General features: G+C 51.4%; 1 protein-coding gene across 1 annotated transcript in view; it reads left to right on the forward strand.

The window, feature by feature from the left end:
• The window catches only part of AGL (amylo-alpha-1, 6-glucosidase, 4-alpha-glucanotransferase), a 43,469-nt gene that overhangs the window by 6,658 nt on the left and 15,929 nt on the right, over window positions 1-20,882 (forward strand). Inside the window, exons 3-23 of the mRNA XM_054712152.1 lie at window positions 471-637; window positions 1,779-1,982; window positions 3,195-3,376; window positions 3,499-3,610; window positions 4,815-4,941; window positions 6,265-6,367; window positions 6,457-6,554; window positions 7,597-7,736; window positions 9,195-9,382; window positions 10,954-11,077; window positions 12,235-12,398; window positions 12,694-12,795; window positions 13,330-13,485; window positions 13,583-13,733; window positions 14,271-14,395; window positions 14,485-14,597; window positions 14,705-14,839; window positions 18,153-18,283; window positions 19,238-19,374; window positions 20,030-20,163; window positions 20,630-20,805. Of these exons, the coding sequence (XP_054568127.1) occupies window positions 471-637; window positions 1,779-1,982; window positions 3,195-3,376; window positions 3,499-3,610; window positions 4,815-4,941; window positions 6,265-6,367; window positions 6,457-6,554; window positions 7,597-7,736; window positions 9,195-9,382; window positions 10,954-11,077; window positions 12,235-12,398; window positions 12,694-12,795; window positions 13,330-13,485; window positions 13,583-13,733; window positions 14,271-14,395; window positions 14,485-14,597; window positions 14,705-14,839; window positions 18,153-18,283; window positions 19,238-19,374; window positions 20,030-20,163; window positions 20,630-20,805 (2,969 nt within the window). The remainder of the gene's footprint in view (window positions 1-470; window positions 638-1,778; window positions 1,983-3,194; window positions 3,377-3,498; window positions 3,611-4,814; window positions 4,942-6,264; window positions 6,368-6,456; window positions 6,555-7,596; window positions 7,737-9,194; window positions 9,383-10,953; window positions 11,078-12,234; window positions 12,399-12,693; window positions 12,796-13,329; window positions 13,486-13,582; window positions 13,734-14,270; window positions 14,396-14,484; window positions 14,598-14,704; window positions 14,840-18,152; window positions 18,284-19,237; window positions 19,375-20,029; window positions 20,164-20,629; window positions 20,806-20,882) is intronic.

Genomic DNA, 20,882 nt, shown 5'->3' on the forward strand with positions numbered 1-20,882 from the left:
TGCCTCCTGCACGCCCCACTACTGGGGATCGAGCCCACAACCCGGGCCTGTGCCCTGACCGGGAATCGAACCAGCAACCTCTCGGTGCATGGGATGATGCTCAACCAACTGAGCACACCGGCCATGCGTTATTATTATTTTTTAAAACAACAGCTTAAATACTCTAGACTTTCTGTGCAACCCGATGATAGGATGCTACTTACTCCAGTGCCCTTGTTATTATTACCGATAGGTTTTAAGACACTTATTTTTTTCTTAAAGCAACACTATTGGACATATTATATTATGTAAAGATTGGAAAAGGATAAAACGTGGCTTTTCGTTGAGTTTTATTACAACTTTTTAAGTGATTTTGTGTGCTTAGAGATAGACTGTTAGCTGGGCCACGGCACTTCCCACTAGAGGGCCGGACCGTGAGATGAAGATCCCCTCCCGCTGGCTGAGCGTTCTCACGTGTCTTCTTTCCTCAGGAATGAGAAGAGCGGGGGCGGTTACATCGTTGTGGACCCCATTTTACGCGTCGGCGCCGATGACCGCGTGTTGCCCCTGGACTGCGTCACTCTGCAGACCTTCCTCGCGAAGTGTCTGGGGCCCTTGGATGAGTGGGAGAGCCGGCTGCGGGTGGCGAAAGAAGCAGGTACGGTCGGCGCTCTTTCCTTCCTGCTGTTTAACAGTAAGCGTAATCACTGTCTGTGACACAGATCTCACGGCTCTGCTGCTCCTTTTCATTGTGTTTCTTAGAATATTTAGTAATACAGAGACGTGGGACTAAGGTGATTGTTGATGCTTGACCGTTTTTTAATGCATAAAACTGACAAATCATATGGTTCAACTTAAATGGAGGAAGTCTGTGATGTAGTAAGATCATCATTGTTTCTAAGACTTTCCTTGGACATATAAAGATGAGCGGTATGCTATTAAAATGTGTTGGGAAATGTATTATCATTACGTACAACTTCAATTCGACAGATCCTGCATTAACTGCCTTCCGTGTGGAAGACGTGTATGGAAGGAAGGCTGTCATACATGCGAGAGTAAAATGAAACTTACGTTGTGTCTTACTCTTCAATAAGAGGTCATATTAATGTTCTACTTCCAAGCTGAATATGCTGTGAAGAAATAAATGAGAAGTTCACTGTCATAGTAACTAACACAAAATACAAGTACCGTGGAGCATTAAAAGTAGGAGAAAGATATGCTGATAAACTTGCCCAGGATGTGTTTTCTACATGTAAATCTATCCATTCAACAAATATAAATCAAGCCCCTTAATAGTAACTAGACACCGTGGGTGATTTTTTTTCTTTTTTTTTTTTAACATATTTTATTGATTTTTTACAGAGAGGGAGAGAGAGGGATAGAGAGTTAGAAACATCGATGAGAGAGAAACATCAATCAGCTGCCTCCTGCACACCCCCCACTGGGGATGTGCCTGCAACCAAGGTACATGCCCTTGACCGGAATCGAACCTGGGACCTTTCAGTCCGAAGGCCAACGCTCTATCCACTGAGCCAAACCGGTTTCGGCGGTGATTTTTTTTCACATACATCGTCTCCTTATCTCTGTCTTGGGTGTGAAGACACGGATGTCCTGGAAGACTTAAGTGGCCTTGCCTGAAGCGGCCTGTGGTGGAGCTTGGATTTGAACCCAAGCGTTTGCCTCCTTTCCGGTACCACGGCCGCCTTCCGGTTTGGAATTACTTCAGGAAGGTGTGTTTTGCTCAGTTTTAGGTGTTGTTTTCCTTTTCGGTGATCTTGGTTTATTTTCTCGCGTTGCAGGTTACAACATGATTCATCTCACGCCGTTGCAGACCCTCGGAGAGTCGCGGTCATGCTACTCCCTTGCTAATCAGCTGGAACTAAACCCTGACTTCTCAAGACCTAACAAAAAGTACACCTGGGATGATGTCGGACAGCTAGTGCAAAAACTGAAAAAGGAGTGGGACATGCTTTGTATCACCGACGTTGTCTACAATCACACCGGTATGAGCTTCGTTAACTGCTGTTCGTTTTGACGAAAATATGTTCTAATTATTTCACTCCTGGCCGTTTCGTACAACCTTGGAAACACAAGTGACGCTTAGGTATCCTGCCATTTAAAAACCACCTTATGTAATACCACTTTTTTAAAAAAAGAAAACTAAAGGATTGGTTGAATATATAATCAGTGTGTAAGCATTTGGGCGGAAACCAAGGAAGGGTAATTTGTAAATCAAGCAGGGACTGATCGGGAACGGCAGACGCAGCGGCTGGAAGGGATGAAGACGAGAGGGTAACAGGAAGTTTGGTTGGTGGTTCGGAGGGTGGTGTACCCTCGGCCGAGGGCCTGGAGCAGCGGGTTGCAGAGTGTGGGGAGACGGTGGAGGCAGCAGATACGGGATGGACTTTCAGGACATTTGCTCCCGATACGAAGAGACTGTGCAGAAGTTCGAGAAAGAGCTACTTAGACAGGATGTGTGCTTATCTGTAGTCTCAGCTTTGGGGGGATACAAACGTATTTGAAGATGCAGAGGAAGGAACCTCACCTCCCCCCCAACCCCATTTCCCCCGAAAACACCCAGGGAGAAATGAGTCTGTAGGAGACTCCTAAAGTTAAGGTAAGAGAGAGAGCCCAGAGCTTAGATGGGATGGAGAAGGGCCCTGTCACTCAGGAGCCGGGGAGGGGGGGTGGAAATACATGGGAAAGGGGCTATTCTCCCGCCCTGGACCTCACAGCCAGACACGGGGCAGCCCGGACCCCAGCTGCAGACACAGGGGACTCTGCCCTCACAGAGGCCAGGGGACTTGATGTCGGGCCGGAGCCCAGGCTGCCTGACGGAAAAAGATGTCCTTCGGGCTTTGTGGTCGACTCAAGGACCATCAGAGAGGTCATGACCCTCAAAGGACACGCCCCTTGTTGCCTCCCACCACGCCAGCAAGCGTGTTATTACAGCGGTGTGAGTAGATCAGGGTGGCGTCCTACCTGCTGTCATTGAAAATCCTACAACAGAAAAGCACCATGGACGGCGAAGGGGGGGATGGGATATAGATCCCAGACACACGTATGTTCACAGCACAGGCTCAGCATCAAGCACTGATGCCTCAGGTCAGACAGCGAGTGGTCGGCGGTGACGTCGTATTTCACCTGTAAACATAGCGCGGCTTCTAACTCCAGCCCATGACAAGCTCTTCCCTTGCGTTTCCTCCTTCCCGAAGCTGCGAACAGCAAGTGGATCCAGGAGCACCCGGAAAGCGCGTACAACCTGGCGAATTCCCCGCACCTGAAACCCGCCTGGGTCTTAGACCGCGCCCTGTGGCACCTCTCCTGCGACGTGGCCGCCGGCAGATACCGAGACCGAGGGGTGCCCGCGCTGATCGAGAACGACCACCACATGCATGTCAGTATGTACAGGGCTCAGCAGCCCAGCGCACGGTCCCCACAAGTGACACGCCTGGCTGACATGTGGTTAAAACGCCTTACACATATGCACCTGTGCTGTCCCTGTCTGCCGTTTTGCAGTGCCTCCGGAAGATCATCTGGGAGGATGTTTTCCCCAAGATCCAGCTCTGGGAGTTTTTCCAGGTGGACGTCCACAAGGCCGTCGAGCAATTCCGAGGACTCCTGACACAAGGTACCGAACACACACCAGAGGGTGAAATGTATGATTGCTCTTCCTTTCCCTGCGTTAGCCCTTCCTTAGATGTGTGAGTATGTGGATTTGTGTGGTTTTGATCAACTGTGAAAGTCTGCTTTTGGAAGCTCTGATAGTCAGCGGAGACGATCGATCGAAGGCGGGTCACATCATCTGTCACCTCATTCTTGCCTTCGGGGACTGTGTCTGTCTCCTGGTTCCTTAGTGCAATGCTCCGAGCACAGTGACTAGATTTTGAGAACCTATATTTTATCTTATTTTGTTTGTGCTTTTATAAACCATTTCTTTTTTTTTAAAAAATGTTTTTATTGATTTCAGAGAGGAAGGGAGAGGGAGAGAGAGAGAGAAACATCAAGGATGAGAGCGAATTATTGATCGGCTGCCTCCTGCACACCCCACCCTGGGGATCCAGCCTGCAACCCAGGCATGTGCCCCGACCAGGAATCGAACCCTGACCTCCTGGTTCATAGGTCGACGCTCAGCCCCTGAGCCACACCGGCCGGGCTACAAGCCATTTCTATGTCTCTTTAGAATAAGCCAGATATTAGTTAGTTGGTGTAAAATCAAGCCCGGGGAAGCAATCACGCGCCAACACCGGATGAATCAGGAACACATTCCAGAAAAGGAATGAGAAGTCACCCCCCAGAACACGTGTTTACTTTGCACATTTTTCTCATTCTGTAAGGAATGTGCTTGTTGGGGGGAAAGAGAAAAGTATAAAAACAAGCCTGGGGGCAAAGACAGGCAGGTGGTCAGTGGGACGGGCTGTAGAACAGGGAGCAGTCTTCGGGGGAGAACTCCTGCGGTGGGTGGGTTTGCTCTGGAAAAATGTGTAGAATAAGTGAATGCTGACGGAGGCAGGAAGGCGGGCCTGGGGTTGGGCTGATAGGAATCCCTGTGTTCTTCTTCCATGATGTTCTTTTCTCCCAGCCTCTCTTTTTCTCTCTCTCTGTCTCTCTATTTCTGTGTCTCTTTCCCTCCGTGTGTGCATGTGTGTGCATGTGTGTGCAGGTGTGTTGGGTGGCGTGCCGGAGGTTGGAAGGGGACCAGGAAGGATGTTTGTGAAACAAACGTTTGTTTTATCGTCTATGAAAAGCCTCACACACTAAAAATTGGGCGTCAGTACGAGTTCATCTCCTCGTGGGCATTTGCATTTAGGATGACGTCACCTCTCCTTTCTCAGGAAACAGGGAAGCAGCGACCCCACCTGGTGCCCCGCGGCACCTGGAGATCATCCAGGACCCCGAGTACCGGCGGCTGGGCTGTGCCGTGGACATGGACCTCGCACTGGCCACCTTCATACCCCACAAGTATGTGGTGTGTTCTGTGCAATAGGGAATAAGCCCCAGCCCTGGCCGGCGTGGCCCAGTGGACAGAGCGTCAGCCTGCAGACCGAAGGGTCCCGGGTTCCACGCCGGTCAAGGGCAAGTACCTCGGTGGCAGGCTCCTCCCCGGCCTGGGCCCTGGTCAGGGTGCGTGAAGGAGGCAAACAATGGATGTGTTTCTCTCACATCAATATTTCTGTCTGTCTTTCCCTCTCTCTTCCATCCTCTCTAAAGCTCAATGGAAAAATATCCTCGGGTGAATATTAAAAAATAAGAATATGATCACTTCCCAACCTTTAGCGCTAGTATTGTTTCCATACATATTGTTTCCATATTTAGTCTGAGTTTGAAGAGAAATGGAATAAAGTAATTCAGGACATTCCCGTTTCCATGTGCTGGTCCCGGCTCCCATGGGGGGATGTAGACATTGGTACAACGGGAAAACTTCTTCGGCCATAATGAAGACCCTGACGAATGTGTGTAAAGAGTCTATGACCACCCTAACCGGTGTGGCTCAGTGGATAGAGCGTCGGTCTGTGGACTGAAGGGTCCCAGGTTCGATTCCGGTCAAGGGCATGTACCTTGGTTGCGGGCACATCCCCCGGTTGGGGGTGCGCAGGAGGCAGCTGGTCGATGTCTCTCTCTCATCGATGTTTCTAACTCTCTATCCCTCTCCCTTCCTCTCTGTAAAAAAATCAATAAAAAAAATATATATATATATAAAAAAAAAAAGAGTCTATGACCACCCTAACCGGTGTGGCTCAGTGGATAGAGTGTCACCCTGTGGACTGAAGGGTCCCAGGTTTGATTCCAGTCAAGGGCATGTACCTTGGTTGAGGAGGCAGCTGATCAATGTTTCTAACTCTCTTTCCCTCTCCCTTTCTCTCTGTAAAAAATCAGTAAGAAATATTTAAAAAAAAGAAAAAAAAGAATCTATGACCCTTGGTAGAAATTGCCTTTTCATTTCATTAAAAAAGTATTTTTTACTTTAAATAATATTGTATTTTCCAATTACAGTTCACATACAACCTTACATTAACTTCAGGTGTGCAACCCCACGATTCGATATTGATACAGCTCACTGCGTGGTCACCCTGAAAACTCTAGCACCCGCCTGGGCCCACACGTGGTCCTGCCATACTATTGACGGTATTCCCCATGCTGTACTCTGCATCCCCGTGACGAGTCTGTAACTACCAGCTTGCACTTCTTCATCCCGTCACCTCTGTCACCAACCCCCTGGGACATTTTAAACGTAGACTGTGTAGCAGTGTGAACGAATAGGTTGTGTCGCTCTCTCTGCTCTAGCAACGGGCCGGCCGCGATGGACGAGTGCTGTGACTGGTTCCGGAAGAGAATCGAGGAATTAAATGCAGAGAAACGCCAGCTCGTCAACTCTCATCAGGAGCAGGTCGGACCTGTGGTTGCACTGCCGCTGGTCTCTGCATCGTAATACCGGCTGTTGTTGCCGCGACGTTAACATCATTTAATGTCTTCCAGGCAGTTAATTGCATTTTGGGAAATGTGTTTTATGAACGGCTGGCTGGCCATGGCCCCAAACTCGGACCCATCACTAGGAAAGATCCTTTAGTCACCAGGTATTCTATTTTTTGTTTTCTTCTCCTTAAACGTTAAAAGTGGGCCCTGGCCGGTTCGGCTCAGTGGATAGAGCATCGGCCTGCGGACTGAAGGGTCCCGGGTTCGATTCCGGTCAAGGGCACATGCCCAGATTGTGGGCTCGATCCCCAGTGGGGGGTGTGCAGGAGGCAGCCAATCCATGAGTCTCTCTCATCATAGAGGTTTCTATCTCTCTCTCTCCCTCTCCCTTCCTCTCTGAAGTCAATTAAAACATATTTTTAAAAAATTAAAAGTGGTGCTTAGCTTTTCAAGTGAGCCTAAACGTTCCCTGTTATATGTGACTTGCAGTGCATTTCTTCAATGGCAGTAGGAAGGCTGATTGGGTGACGAGGCTTGCTGTTAGTTCATTCTGTGAGGCAGACCTTTGGTTAGAGACACCATCATCAGTGAAGTCGCTGCATGATTACTTACATTAATGTCCCTGGGGGACTGCACACTTTCTGATCATTTCCGTGTCACTCAAATGGAGCGAGCACTTAGCTCCTTTTACTAATGTGCAGCATCGGCTAGGCAGCTAACGTGGAGCAAAGGTCACATCGGTGCCTCAGTGATTTCATTAGTCAACTAGAGGCCCGGTGCATGAAATTCGTGCAAGAGTAGGCCTTCCTTGCCCCGGCTGCCGGCACCAGCTTCTCTCCGGCACCCGGGACCCGGGCTTCCCTCGCAGCCCCGGCTTCGTCCGGAAGGTTGTCCGGAAGGATGTCGGTCTAATTAGCATATTACACTTTTATTATTATACACTAGGAGGCCTTGTAAGTTACGATTCACAGTGCTGACCAGATACGCTTTAATGCCACCTCTCCGCTCCTCAAATTCCACCAAATTGACTCCCAAACTCTGCTGCAGGCGTTGGCCCTGCACTGAGGTTTACTTCCCACCAATGTGTCCAACGCGTCTTCCTCGCTCTGCCCACGCGGGGGGAGCGTCAGTGCTCAGGGGGCCAGCGCACACCTCTCCTAAGAGCGACTCCGCGTGGGTTTCACAGTCCGTCCTGTCGCCCAGGTACTTCACGTTCCCCTTTGAAGACTCGAGCCTCTCCGCGGAGGAAGCCGTGGTCCACCTCCCCCAGAAGGCGTGCTTCCTGATGGCGCACAACGGCTGGGTCATGGGGGACGACCCCCTCCGGAACTTCGCCGAGCCAGGTGCGTGCGGCGCCTTTGCTACCCGTGCTCTGTGGCCAGGGAGAGGACGCTCGCGGCAGACGCGAAGCAGGGACGGGTTCACCCAGCGTTTTCCTCACTGGGCTGGTGGTTTATAGACTGTTTCATCGCCGAGGGACCAGAGGGCAGAGGGTTGGAGAGAAGAGGAGGATAAGAAGGATGGCTATCCCCTCCTTCCCCTCCCCTCCTCTCCTCCACCAGACGGCTTCTGTAGATCTGCTGTTCCCTGGGATTGTGCATAAGACTGTATTTTTGCAAAAAAAACGTGCGCTATAGCATTTTTAAAAGGCATTTGGGACCACAGCGATCACAGTGTGTTGCCATAGGGCCGTGGTCGGCAAACTGCGGCTCGCGAGCCACACGCGGCTCTTTGGCCCTTTGAGTGTGGCTCTTCCACAAAATACCACGGCCTGGGCGAGTCTATGTTGAAGAAGTGGCGTTAGAAGAAGTTTAAGTTTAAAAAATGTGGCTCTCCAAAGAAATTTCAATCGTTGTCCTGTTGATATTTGGCTCTGTTGACTAATGAGTTTGCCGACCACTGACCTAGGAGATCTGTTCACTCATTAGCCAGAGGAGTGAAGTATTTGAGGAGCAGATTTACCCCAGAAACTAACCATCCCTGGGCCCCTCTCACTTAGCCCTGACAGCTATTTATTTTAAAATAAATCTTTATTGTTCAGATTATTACAGGTGTTCCTCTTTTTTCCCCCCCCATACTTCCCCTCCACCTGATTCCCCACCCCACCCATGCCCTCACCCCCCCCCCCCCCGCCACTGTCTTTATCCACAGGTGTAAGACCTTTGCCCAATCTCTTCTCACACCCTTCAGACCCCCTTCCCGCTGAGAATTGCCTGACGGCTATTTTTTGTTGCCGGGAGGAACTGACAGGGAACCCATCAATATATTTATTTTTTCACATTTCAGAGCTAGACGTCTGTTTTAATGGCAAAGTAACTTAAAGATCGCACTTAAACGCAAAAAGGCTGTGACTTGGGGCTTAAGCGTCTCTGCCAGCTCCTTCCTGGCCACTGCCCATGAAGAATAAAGCATCCTCTGTGTCACGGGCTTACCGTTGCCTGTTGCCAAACAGGGGTGCCCGGCGGGGACGGGGCTTTCGACGTGTGTGGTGGGGCTGCAGCTTTAAAGGGCCAACGACACTGCCGTGGCTGTTTGCCTTGGAGAAGCAGCTTGACTTTTTGACGCCAAGCCCACGTGTTTAGAAGAGTCGACGGGCTAGCATGCCTGCAAAGTCGCTGAGATGTCAGTTCCTGCTGATTCTGTAGAACTTCCTCCCGGGCCGCGTGCGGCACCGTCCTCGCCAGCAGGCACACGGCTTGTGGTCGAAATAGCCCTCGGGGCGTAAAAGCCACGGCGTCTCCCTGGAGGCGCCGTCCCCTCTGGACGTCTCGGGTCGCTGACGGCCAGCTCTCTCCCTCCAGGGTCCAACGTATATCTGCGCAGGGAGCTGATCTGCTGGGGAGACAGCGTGAAGCTGCGCTACGGGCGGACGCCGGAGGACTGCCCGTACCTCTGGGCCCACATGCGGAAGTACACGGAGATAACCGCCACGCACTTCCACGGGGTGCGGCTGGACAACTGCCACTCCACGCCGCTCCACGTGGCCGAGGTACGGGGGCAGCTGCCTCCATCGGCAGGGGGCCCCGCATCCTCTCCCGGCTCCCTGGATAGCGTGCCGTGCGCTCCCGGTGCTGCCCGACACCGGCCTGGATCTGCTGGTTGTATGTGAAACCTCTGCACAACGTGCATAATTCTTTTTTCTTTTTCTTTTTTTTTTTTGGTTCATCCTCACCCGAGGGTATTTTTTCATTGATTTTTAGGGAGAGTGGGAGAGAGAGGGAGAGACAGAGAGAAACATCGATGTGTGAGAGAGACACATCAGTTGGTTGCCTCCTGCACATGCCTCGACCAAGACCTGGGCTGGAGTGGAGCCGGCATCCAATTGTGCCCTTGACCAGATTCGAACCCGGGTCCCTTTGCTCAGCAAGCCGACGCTCTAGCCACTGAGCCAAACTGGCTAGGGCCCAATTTGCATAATTGTAACCGAATCTTTTGATGTGGTTATTATGGAATACTGAGCGATACAATGTTTGAGTTAATATTTTTATTCTAATTTAGGAAAATAGAAAGTCTCTAGGATCCTACTTGTTAGCTGATAGAATTTCAAGTACTTAATTGTGCAAAGGCTGTGTTAAGAATTTTGGAGCCTAACTGGTTGTGGAGGAGGAGTTTATCACATCTGCAGGAACCGCTGTCTGCAGTGAGTCAGTGGATCTAACCTGTGCCACACCTGCGTGCCTCACAGCAGGGGCTCCCTCAGTGATGACTTATCCAGCACCCGGAAAGTAGAGGCACAAACACACACACACACACACACACACGCAGCGGAAAGCCTAGCAGAACTGCAGGGCAATGGTTTACCTTTTCAGCACGACACTAAGGTTTGTCTTTTTCCCCTTTCGTGTCCCTATTATCTTTACAAAATCTAACCTTCCTTTCAACTGTTTCCTTCTCTTTTTAAAAAAAAAAATATATATTTTTTTAATGATTTCAGAGAGGAAGGGAGAGGGAGAGAAACATCAATGATGAGAGAATCATGGATCGGCTGCCTCCTTCACACCCCACACTGGGGATGGAGCCCATCACCCGGGCCTGTGCCCTGACCGGGAATCGAACCCTGACCTCCTGGTTCATAGATTGATGCTCAACCACTGAGCCACGCCGGCCGGGCAGTTTCATCCAATATTTTTTTAATATCTTTTATTGATTTTTTACAGAGAGGAAGGGAGAGGGATAGAGAGTTAGAAACATCGATGAGAGAGAAACATCCATCAGCTGCCTCCTGCACATGCCCTACTGGGGATGTGCCCGCAACCCAGGTACATGCCCTTGACCGGAATCGAACCCGGGACCCTTCAGTCCGCAGGCCGACGCTCTATCCACTGAGCCAAACCAGTCAGGGCTCATTCTCTTTATATATCCTCTGCTTATTGGATATACTGGTCTGTTTTATTTTATTTTTTCACACACACATTAAGTGTATTTGGAAATGCCTCCTGGATTCCCAGGTTGTCTTGCAGCATGGCCTTCTCCTGTCGGGTCCGTGCCCAGGCTCGCCCCTCCGCCCTCCGCCCGCCGTGTTCTCTCTCCCGGTGACGTTTCTGACCCTGCTTTCTGCAGTACATGCTGGACGCCGCGCGGAGACTGCAGCCCAACCTGTATGTGGTGGCCGAGCTGTTCACCGGGAGCGAGGAGCTGGACAACATCTTCGTCACCAGGCTGGGCATCAGCTCCCTGATCCGAGGTGGGCGTGCTGGCGGGGGCAGCAAGGCATTGCACAGCGCTCATTACGGCTGAGTAACTTTGAGCTAGCGCATATCCTCTTACATATCTACACAAATTTCCCAGTGTAGCACAGTCTGGTTTTGTTTTGTTTTTCAGTAAAAATTTCCACTGTGGGAAAAAATATTTTATTTTTTATTATGTATTTATTGATTTTTTAAAAATATCTTTTATTGATTTTTTTACAGAGAGGAAGGGAGAAGATAGAGAGCTAGAAACATCGATGAGAGAGAAACATCCATCAGCTGCCTCCTGCACACCTCCTACTGGGGATGTGCCCACAACCAAGGTAACATGCCCTTCACCGGAATCGAACCTGGGACCCTTGAGTCCGCAGGCCGACGCTCCATCCACTGAGCCAAACCGGTTAGGGCTGTATTTATTGATTTTATCAATCGACTGCCTTCTGCACACCCCCTCCTGGGGATCAAGCCCACAACCCTGGCACATGCCCTGATTGGGAATCGAACCGTGACCTCCTGGTTCTTGGGTCGATAGTCAACCACTGAGCCACACTGGCCGGGTGGTAAAATATTTTAAATGGAAAGACCAGGGCGATGCATTGATGACTACTGAACAAAAGCATTTTGTTGTTGTTGAAAATATACGAATCTGTTCTTCCTCTGGACTACCTAGATATGCGATAGAATCCTTAGATTTTTATCTAACCAGCATCCTAATAAACAACACACGTTCCCTTTTATCTACATGAGCCGTTTTCCCAGTTAAGTGATCGAGTAGCACATTTTTGGTCACTTAAGCTAGTGGACATTTGTTTGAATGTTTAAAGCAGTTTTTAAAAAAATATATATACTTTTATTGATTTCAGAGAGAGGGAGGGAGAGGGAGAGAGAGATAGAAACATCAGTGATGAGAGAAAGTCATGGATCGGCTGCCTCCTGCACACCCCGTTCTGGGGATCAAGCCCGCAACCCGGGCACGTGCCCTGACTGGGAATCGAACCTGGGACCCTTCCGTCTGCGGGCCACACCAGCGAGGGCTAAAGCAGCTTTGCTGTTGGTGATATTTATGCGGCCTTCCTTTGAAGGTCAGGCATGATGGGAAATCTCGCCCCGGACACTAACAACGAAGATTAAAACAGCCCATCTCGCTTTGCAGAGGCCATGAGCGCGCACAACAGCCACGAGGAGGGCAGGCTGGTCTACCGCTACGGCGGCGAGCCCGTGGGCTCCTTCGTCCAGCCCTGCCTGCGGCCCCTGATGCCGGCCATCGCCCACGCCCTGTTCATGGACATCACCCACGACAACGAGTGCCCCATCGTGGTGAGCGCCCAGCCTGAGGCTCGTGCGGACTTGTCTTGCTACGTGTTTCGATGTTGAGTCCTCTGACATTTAATGGCAGAAATGCCCACAGGCTCCAAAGGAGTGTTAGCTTCATCCGTGACGGCGGGACGGCGGGCTTAGAATGCCTTGTGGTTTGTTCGAAAGCAGAGTGGTGCATCTTATAGAACGTATCCCTGCAATGATCCTTCTCCTCCATGATGCTGTCCGATGGCTCTTTATCCTGGAAAGAAAATTAACTTCAGGGTTTGTTTTTTTTTGTCTGTCTGTTTTCTAGCACAGATCCGCCTACGACGCCCTCCCAAGCGCCACGATCGTCTCCATGGCATGCTGTGCGAGCGGAAGCACCCGGGGCTATGACGAATTGGTGCCTCACCAGGTGTGTTTAGGTGCTGTCTTCAAATCCACGTGGCCCGGCCAGTGTGGCTCAGGGGTTGAGCGTGGATCCATGAACCAGGAGGTCGCAGTTCGATTCCCAGTCAGGGCACATGCCCTGGGTGGTGGGCTCGATCCCCAGTAGGGGGCGTGCAGGAGACAGCCGATCAATGACTCTCATCGCTAATGTTGCTATCCTTCTCTCCCTCTCCTTTCCTCTCTCTGACATCAATAAAGACGTATCATATATATAAAAGCCTAAGCGACCAACCGACCGAACGACCGGTCGCTATGATGCGCACAGACCACCAGGGGGCAGACGCTCAATGCAGGAGCTGCCTCCTGGTGGTCACTGTGCTCCCACAGCCAACCTCCCACGGCCGGCCCCGACAGTGCACAAATTCGTGCACCGGGCCTCTAGTTTAAAAATAAATAAATAAATAAAATAAAATCCACATGGCCAGCAGCTGTGAGCATTTGCCCCCAAAGTTCTCCTTGTGGCAAAAGTGTACCCACGTTCTGCCTGCACTCTGTCCAGATTTCAGTGGTGGCCGAAGAGCGGTTTTACACTAAGTGGAACCCCGGGGCCTCACCGTCAGACACGGGCGAAGTGAACTTCCAGAGCGGGATCCTCGCGGCCAGGCGCGCCATCAACACCCTCCACCAGGAGCTCGGGGCCGGCGGCTTCCTCCAGGCAAGACGCGGGGTGTCCACGTCTCTCTCCTGAGGCTCCGTGTCCGCGCGCGTCTCCCCAGCCAGCGCGCTGACCTCTCGCCCCTCCTGCGCCGCAGGTGTACGTGGACCAGGTGGACGAGGACATCGTGGCGGTGACCAGACACTCCCCCAGCAGCCATCAGTCCGTGGTGGCTGTGTGCAGGACTGCGTTCCGGAACCCCAAGACCTCCTTCTACAGCAAGGAGGTGCCCCAGATGTGCATCCCTGGTAATGCCCCCTGAACACGTTACTGGGATCGTAGTACGTTGCTATGTTAAACCACGCTATGTGACGTTACATTGCCGTTGTATAGCGCATGCATTACAACCCAGAGGAGAAAAAGAATTCGAAATCTTGGTAATAATTTTGTTTTGTTTTTTCATCCTCACCCAAGGATATGTTTTTCATTGATTCTGGAGAGAGAGAGAGAGGGAGAGAGAGAGAGGGGAAGAGAGGGAGAGAGAGAGAAAACATCAATTGGTTGCCTCCTATACACCCCAACTGAGATCAAACCCACAACCCAGGCACGTGCTCTGACCGGGAATTAAACCTATGACCTTTGGTGCATGGGATGACACTTGAACCAGCTGGGCCACATCGGCCAGGGCATTTGTGTGTGTGTGTGTGTGTGTGTGTGTGTGTGTGTTTAATTAACTGAGTTTTCATCTTCACCTTTCAATTAAGTGGTTTTTAAAGCCCCTTTTGCAATTCCTCATTTCAGATGGTTTCTTGTGAACTTCTGGTAACATGCTTACATGCTCCTAGGTAAAATTGAAGAAGTCGTTCTTGAAGCTAGAACTATTGAGAGGAACACAAAACCGTATAAGAAGGATGAGAAGTGCATCAACGGGATGCCCAGCGTCACCGTGGAAACCAGAGAACATATCCAGGTACGTGGCGCGCTCACCCTGCGCCCGGGCTTAGCGTCTGGGGGCGGGGGAATGACTCACGGAGCCGCCCTGTCTCCCTCTGTCCCAAGCTTCACGAGAGTAAGATTGTGAAACAAGCCGGGATCACCACCAAGGGGCCCAACGAGTACATCCAGGAGATAGAATTCGAGAACCTGTCTCCGGGAAGCGTCATCGTATTCCGGTAGGGCAGCGTTCGCACCGCGGACCTTGCTTCTGTTCGACATAGTCGGCACCCATTTTAGGTAACTTACTCCTAGAGACTAACGCACTTTCCTCCCGTGCTTTCAGCGTGAGTCTCGACCCCCACGCTCAGGTCGCGGTTGGGATTCTCCGGAATCATCTGACGCAGTTCAGTCCTCACTTCAAGGCCGGCAGCCTCGTGGTCGACAACTCAGACCCCATATTGAAAGTCCCCTTTGCGTCGTAAGTATGCCCCCTGCACGGAGACCTGCCCCTTTAATTCCCGGGGAACGACCGCCGGCCTGAGGTGGGCGGGTTTAAGGGTTCCTGCATCCCTGCCACTCAAAGGGGGGCCAAGGACCAGCAGCCCCCGCGTCACCGACTGTTAGCATTATCCCCAGTGCTTGCTCGTTTGTGTGTGTTGGCATGTACGCTCTCTATAGATACAAATACACACACACACATATACGATTCTGTCTACACTCACACACACATACATATATATGATTCTGTCTACACTCACACACACACACACATATATGATTCCGTCTACACTCACACACACACACACACACACACACACACACACACGATGCTGTCTACACTCACTCACACACACACATATATACGATTCTGTCTACACTCACACACACACACATATATACGATTCTGTCTACACTCACACACACGATTCTGTCAACACACACACGCACATATATACACATACATGTATGATTCTGTCTATATACACACACACGATTCTGTATACACTCTCACACACACATATACACGATTCTGTCTACACACACACACACACACATATACATGATTCTGTCTACACACACACACACATATACATGATTCTGTCTACACACACACACACATATATGATTTTGTCTATACTCACACACACAAAAACATATATGATTCTGTCTATACTCTCACACACACACAAACATATATTGATTCTGTCTACACTCACACACACACATATATGATTCTGTCTACACTCACACACACACACTTTTTCTGAACGACTTGAGACGAAACTGCATACATCATACTTCTTACCACATCATTTTTTTAAAACTGCCAACATGGCATTCTATCACCTAGCAACTCCATCAATTACTTCTCCATTTGGGGGCACCTAGGTTGCCCCCACTTGTTCCCAGTTCTGTGTGTGTATAACCTTTGCACACCCCTTCCTTCTCCCCGCCTCCTCCCTGCCCGGGCGGGGCCACAGGGAGAGGATGGGTTGAAATGTCGAGCTGGGCTCCGCTGCAGCCTCACCGCTGTTCGTCTGATGTCAGACACGACAGTTAGGTGTGTTTACCTCCGTGCCTCCGGAACACGGGCTGGTAACAGCACCTACCGCTTAAAACTCGGGAGGGTTACACAGGAGAATGCAAACAAAGTGCTAACCTTGGCCATCATTAGTCATCGGGGGCATTTCCGGAAATGGGGTTTCTGGGTGGGAATACATCCACCTGCTGGAGGCTCCTAACATCCCCGCATTCCCTCCAGAACGATCGTGCTCTGTAACCCTTCCCGCTCCGTGCAGGAGGGTCCATGACCCCTCCTTACCGATCCCGGGTGTGTGCTGTTGTAGTGAGGTGTTGAGGCCCAGTCTAGCAGCAGGCTGACTGGGGACGGCTCCGGGTCGGATCTGATCAGCGGTGAGAAGTAAGGCGTGGGCAGATGTCCAGTAGCGGTGACTAGGTCCTCCCTCCGGAGCTCTGAGGACCTCCCGTGTCGGACACTTAGCGCAGTGTCCGACGCAGAGTAAGTGGTCCCTAAGTGTCAGCCGTCGCTGAGCAAACTGGCTAATGTAAGTCCTTTATCAAGTATGTATAAAGTTGTTAGCTATAAAGCAACATCTCATTTTATTTTAAATATTAAGTTATGTTTTTTTGTTCGTCGGCCGTTTGTGTTTATTGGTGATATGTCATTTTACACATTCACCCTTTTCTCTATAGTGCTCAGCTATCTTTGTTGTTTTAGAAGAACTTTTATCAGCAGGGATATTAACTTTTTTTAAAATATGTATTTTTAAAATATATTTTAATTGATCTCAGAGAGGAAGGGAGAGGGAGAGAGAGAAAGAAACATCAGTGATGAGAGAGAATCATGGATCGGCTGCCTCCTGCACGCCGCACACTGGGAATCGAGCCTGCAACCCGGGCCTGTGCCCTGACCGGGAATCAACCGTGACCTCCTGGTTCATAGGTCGATGCTCAACCCCTGAGCCACAGCAGCTGGACAGGAATATTAACTCTTAATTCAAACTCTTCTTAGCAAAATAGTTGTACTCTTAAAAAAACACACCACGTGGTGCAACAGTTTCGTGTCCCTCTGGAATGCTCGCAAGACGGATGTTCCTCCTCAGCCTGCTCAGCTCACCTGGGCCACCCCCGAGGAATCTGCAGTGAGTGAGCTCTGCAGCCAGCTCTCCCGCAGGGAGAGGCTAGAAGGGCGTTGGTGCCGACGCTGCCGATGGGTTTGGCCCGCAGCCTGCACAGGGCGTCGTCCCAGCTGTGGGGTTCTGCTTGAGACAGGACGAAAGGAGGAAGAAGGAAGTCCAGTCACCAGGACGTGTGTTCCCATAAAACTCAAGAGGATGTGTGTTTAGTTATGGACAAGGAAGTTACCTGAGCAACCAGAAGCGCAGGGAAGTGGGGGGTGGGGGTATTGAGCTGTGGGCAGGTATAGGGCCTCACTGCTGACCGAGCGAGGGAGCGAGGGAAATCGGCCGCGATGGGCCCTTGCTGCTGACCATTACCAAGAAGCACGTAACCTAAGAAAAGGCCTGGTTGCCGAGTGACCGAGCCGAAAGGCAGGGCGACCTTGGAGACGGAGACGGGACCTTTGGGGACCCCTTTTCTGGTCCTTTGACAAGTACCTTGAGTTTAAGGTAATTGGGGTAAAAAGCTCTGGGTGTCCCACACAGGAAAATATAACGGAGGGGGAAAACTTCGCCCAAACCAGAGAGATTAAGAAAACAAATTTGTGCCCTAGCCAGTGTGGCTCAGTGGGTACAGCGTCGGCCTGCGGACTGAAAGATCCCGGGTTCGATTCCGGCCAAGGGCACAGGCCCGGGTTGTGGGCTCGATCCCCAGTAGGGGGCGTGCAGGAGGCAGCCGATCCATGGTTCTCTATCATCATTGATGTTTCCATCTCTCTCTCCCTCTCCCTTCCTCTCTGAAATCAATAAATATATATTTTTAAAAATTAAAACAAAGTTGTGAGTCAAAGAACATCGCGGTCAGAGGTTTCCCCAGCGTGCTCCTAACGAACACGCGTGCCCGTGCTCCTTTCCCCGCGTGGAAGCACAGTCCCTCCCGCCTGACGTGTTGGCTGCCTTCCCCTGACGTGGCTGTGGGGCGTGTAGGCTGTTGATGAGGCCGTCGTGTGGTCACGATGAGTTCCTCTCGCACACGCATCGCTGAGACGTCTCGTGGTCACGATGCAGGGTTTCCTCCTGCACGTTGATTGGCGGCAGGTGGGCTGTCCGTCCGGCCATCCGGCCGTCTCACCGGCTCTCTGTGTCGCCCAGCATCGCCTCCAGGTTGACCCTGGCCGAGCTGAACCAGGTGCTCTACCGCTGCGAGGCCGAGGAGCGCGAGGACGGCGGAGGGTGCTACGACGTGCCCCGCTGGGCGCCGCTCAAGTACGCGGGCCTTCAAGGTGAGCCAGGGCGAGGGGGCTTCCGCCTGTGGGTTGTCTTTTCCAGAGCCAGCTGGTGTCTTTTTGATAAAAACAGGCGTGTGGGCTCAGAGCAGGCCGCCCGGGCTCAGGCGGTGGCTCTGCCGCCCGCTCCTTCCTTCGCCTCTGCCAGGTCGCTGCTCTCCGCCCACCGCCCACCTCTGGAGAGTGTTCATGATACCGCCCGGCACAAAGGCTTTTTATGAAGCCATAACGAGGTAATTCATTGAAATCACAGGATGTGCTACGGATGGCCCACCCGGGGTTGCGCAGAGGCTGAGTGTCAACCCACGAACCAAGTGGTCACCGGTTTGATTCCTGGTGTGGGAGCTGCAGGAGGCAGCCGACCGATGTCCCTCTCTCATCGATGTTTCTTTCTTGCGTGTGTGTGTGTGTGTGTGTGTGTGCGTGTGTGTGTGTGCGTGTTTTAATTCTTTATCTCATCGATGTTTCTATCTCTCTTTTCCTCTCTAAAATCTATTAGAAATCATATTTTAAAAAAAGAATAGTCGCTTCCCTGTGACAAAAATGTGCTATGTAGGCATAAGACTGCCATTGCCCTTCGGGAGTTATTTAAAGACGTGCCTACATACCTCACTTGGACACTTCGTTTACCTCCAAGTCCCTCCTGTTCTATCGACGTTGTCTCCAAAGTAGGCTCTAGTCTTAGGATCCGTCACCACGGATGCTCTTGCTCTCTCCGAAGCCAGTTCTGTGATTTCCTTAAGTCTCCCCTGAATATGAATGAATCTACCACCTGTCAGCACAGACACACACAGACCTCCGTTTCCTTCCCAAGATGCCGCAGGGCAGAGAAAGCACGCCAGCGGGGACACCGTCCGCCTCCCCGGGACGGTTAGCCACGAGCAGCCGCCCAGGCGGCGGAGGCCATGGCCTCTGCCAGCGACACAGCCTGACCTTCCTGTGACCTCGCAGGGCTGATGTCCGTGTTGGCAGAGATACGACCAAAGAACGACTTAGGACACCCCTTCTGTGATAACCTGAGAGCTGGGGACTGGATGATTGACTACGTCAGCAGCCGGCTCGTCTCCCGATCGGGAGCCGTGGCCGAGGTAAGCACAGCTTGTAGTCCAGACAGACAAGGCACAGTGAGCTGCGTATCACCCGTTATCTATACTAATAAAAGGGTAATATGCTAATTAGACCGGGTCGACCGGACATCTTCCGGACGTCCGACTTCCTTCCAGACAAAGCCACGATGGCGGGGGCCGAGGCAGAGGTGGTTAGGGGCGATCAGGCAGGCAGGCAGGCGAGCGGTTAGGAGCCAGTGGTCCCAGATTGTGAGAGGGATGTCGGGATCCGGCCTAACCCGGCAGTCGGACATCCCCCCAAGGGGTCCCAGATTGGAGAGGGTGCAGGCCGGGCTGAGGGACACCCCCATCCCATGCACGAATTCCGTGCACCAGGCCTCTAGTATGTATAATATTTACATAATGAACAAGGGCACAGTAAGATCTGTGTTACATGTTATATGTATAATATTTACATAATGAATAATGGCACAGTAAGATCTGTGTTACATGTTATATGTATAATATTTACATGGTTTGCTACCCTGAAACATTTTCCCGTCATCTCTCAGCTCTAATGAATGGGTACCTGGTTGGTAGATAACTAGTTAGTAGCGTTGCCGGTTTGGATTTGCCTTCTAGTAGACAGCCGGCCTGCAGCCACGCCACACGCGCTTTCTGCATTATGTCCCTCTAGGTGGGCAAGTGGCTGCAGGCCATGTTCTTCTACCTGAAGCAGATCCCGCGCTACCTGATCCCGTGCTACTTCGACGCCGTACTGATCGGCACCTACACCACTCTCCTGGACACGGCGTGGAAGCAGATGTCCAGGTACCCGCGGAGCCTGGGAAGTAGGCATGCCTGTGCAGAAGCCGTGTGCGGCCTGTTTGTACGTGCTCTGAGAAGACCGTGTAGAGAGCATAGACGCAGAGAGCCGAGAGCTTCTGGGAGTGGGTAGTAACAGTGTCAGCCTCCTGTCATATGGAGCATACAGAAGCTGAGATGTGAAAATCTGTTCTGCCCGGCTGGCGTGGCTCAGGGGTTGAACGTCAACCCAGGAACCAAGAGGTCACTGGTTTGATTCCCGGTCAGGGCACATGCCCAGGTTGTGGGCTCCATCCCGTGTAGGGGGCGTGCAGGAGGCAGCCAATCCATGATTTTCTCTCATCATCGAAGTTTCTCTCACCCTCTCCCTTCCTCTCTGAAATCAGTGAAAATATATATTTTATAAAATAAGTAAATAATAAAATGTTTGTTTCTACAAATAATACTTTCCAATGCTGCCACCTCCTTGCAGCTTCGTCCAGAACGGCTCTACCTTCGTGAAACACCTGTCGCTGGGCTCGGTGCAGATGTGCGGGGTGGGGAAGTTCCCCTGCCTGCCCCGGCTCTCGCCGGCCCTGCCCGATGTGCCCTACCGGCTGAACGAGGTCACGCGGGAGCGGGAGCAGTGCTGCGTGTCTCTGGCAGCAGGTGAGGCGTACAGACGTGTGTACGAGGTGGGAATGCATACGTCAGAATACTTCAGAGAGGAAAAGCTATGGAAGTGA

The sequence above is a fragment of the Eptesicus fuscus genome, chromosome 22 (assembly GCF_027574615.1).
Source record: "Eptesicus fuscus isolate TK198812 chromosome 22, DD_ASM_mEF_20220401, whole genome shotgun sequence".
Lineage (NCBI taxonomy): Eukaryota > Metazoa > Chordata > Mammalia > Chiroptera > Vespertilionidae > Eptesicus > Eptesicus fuscus.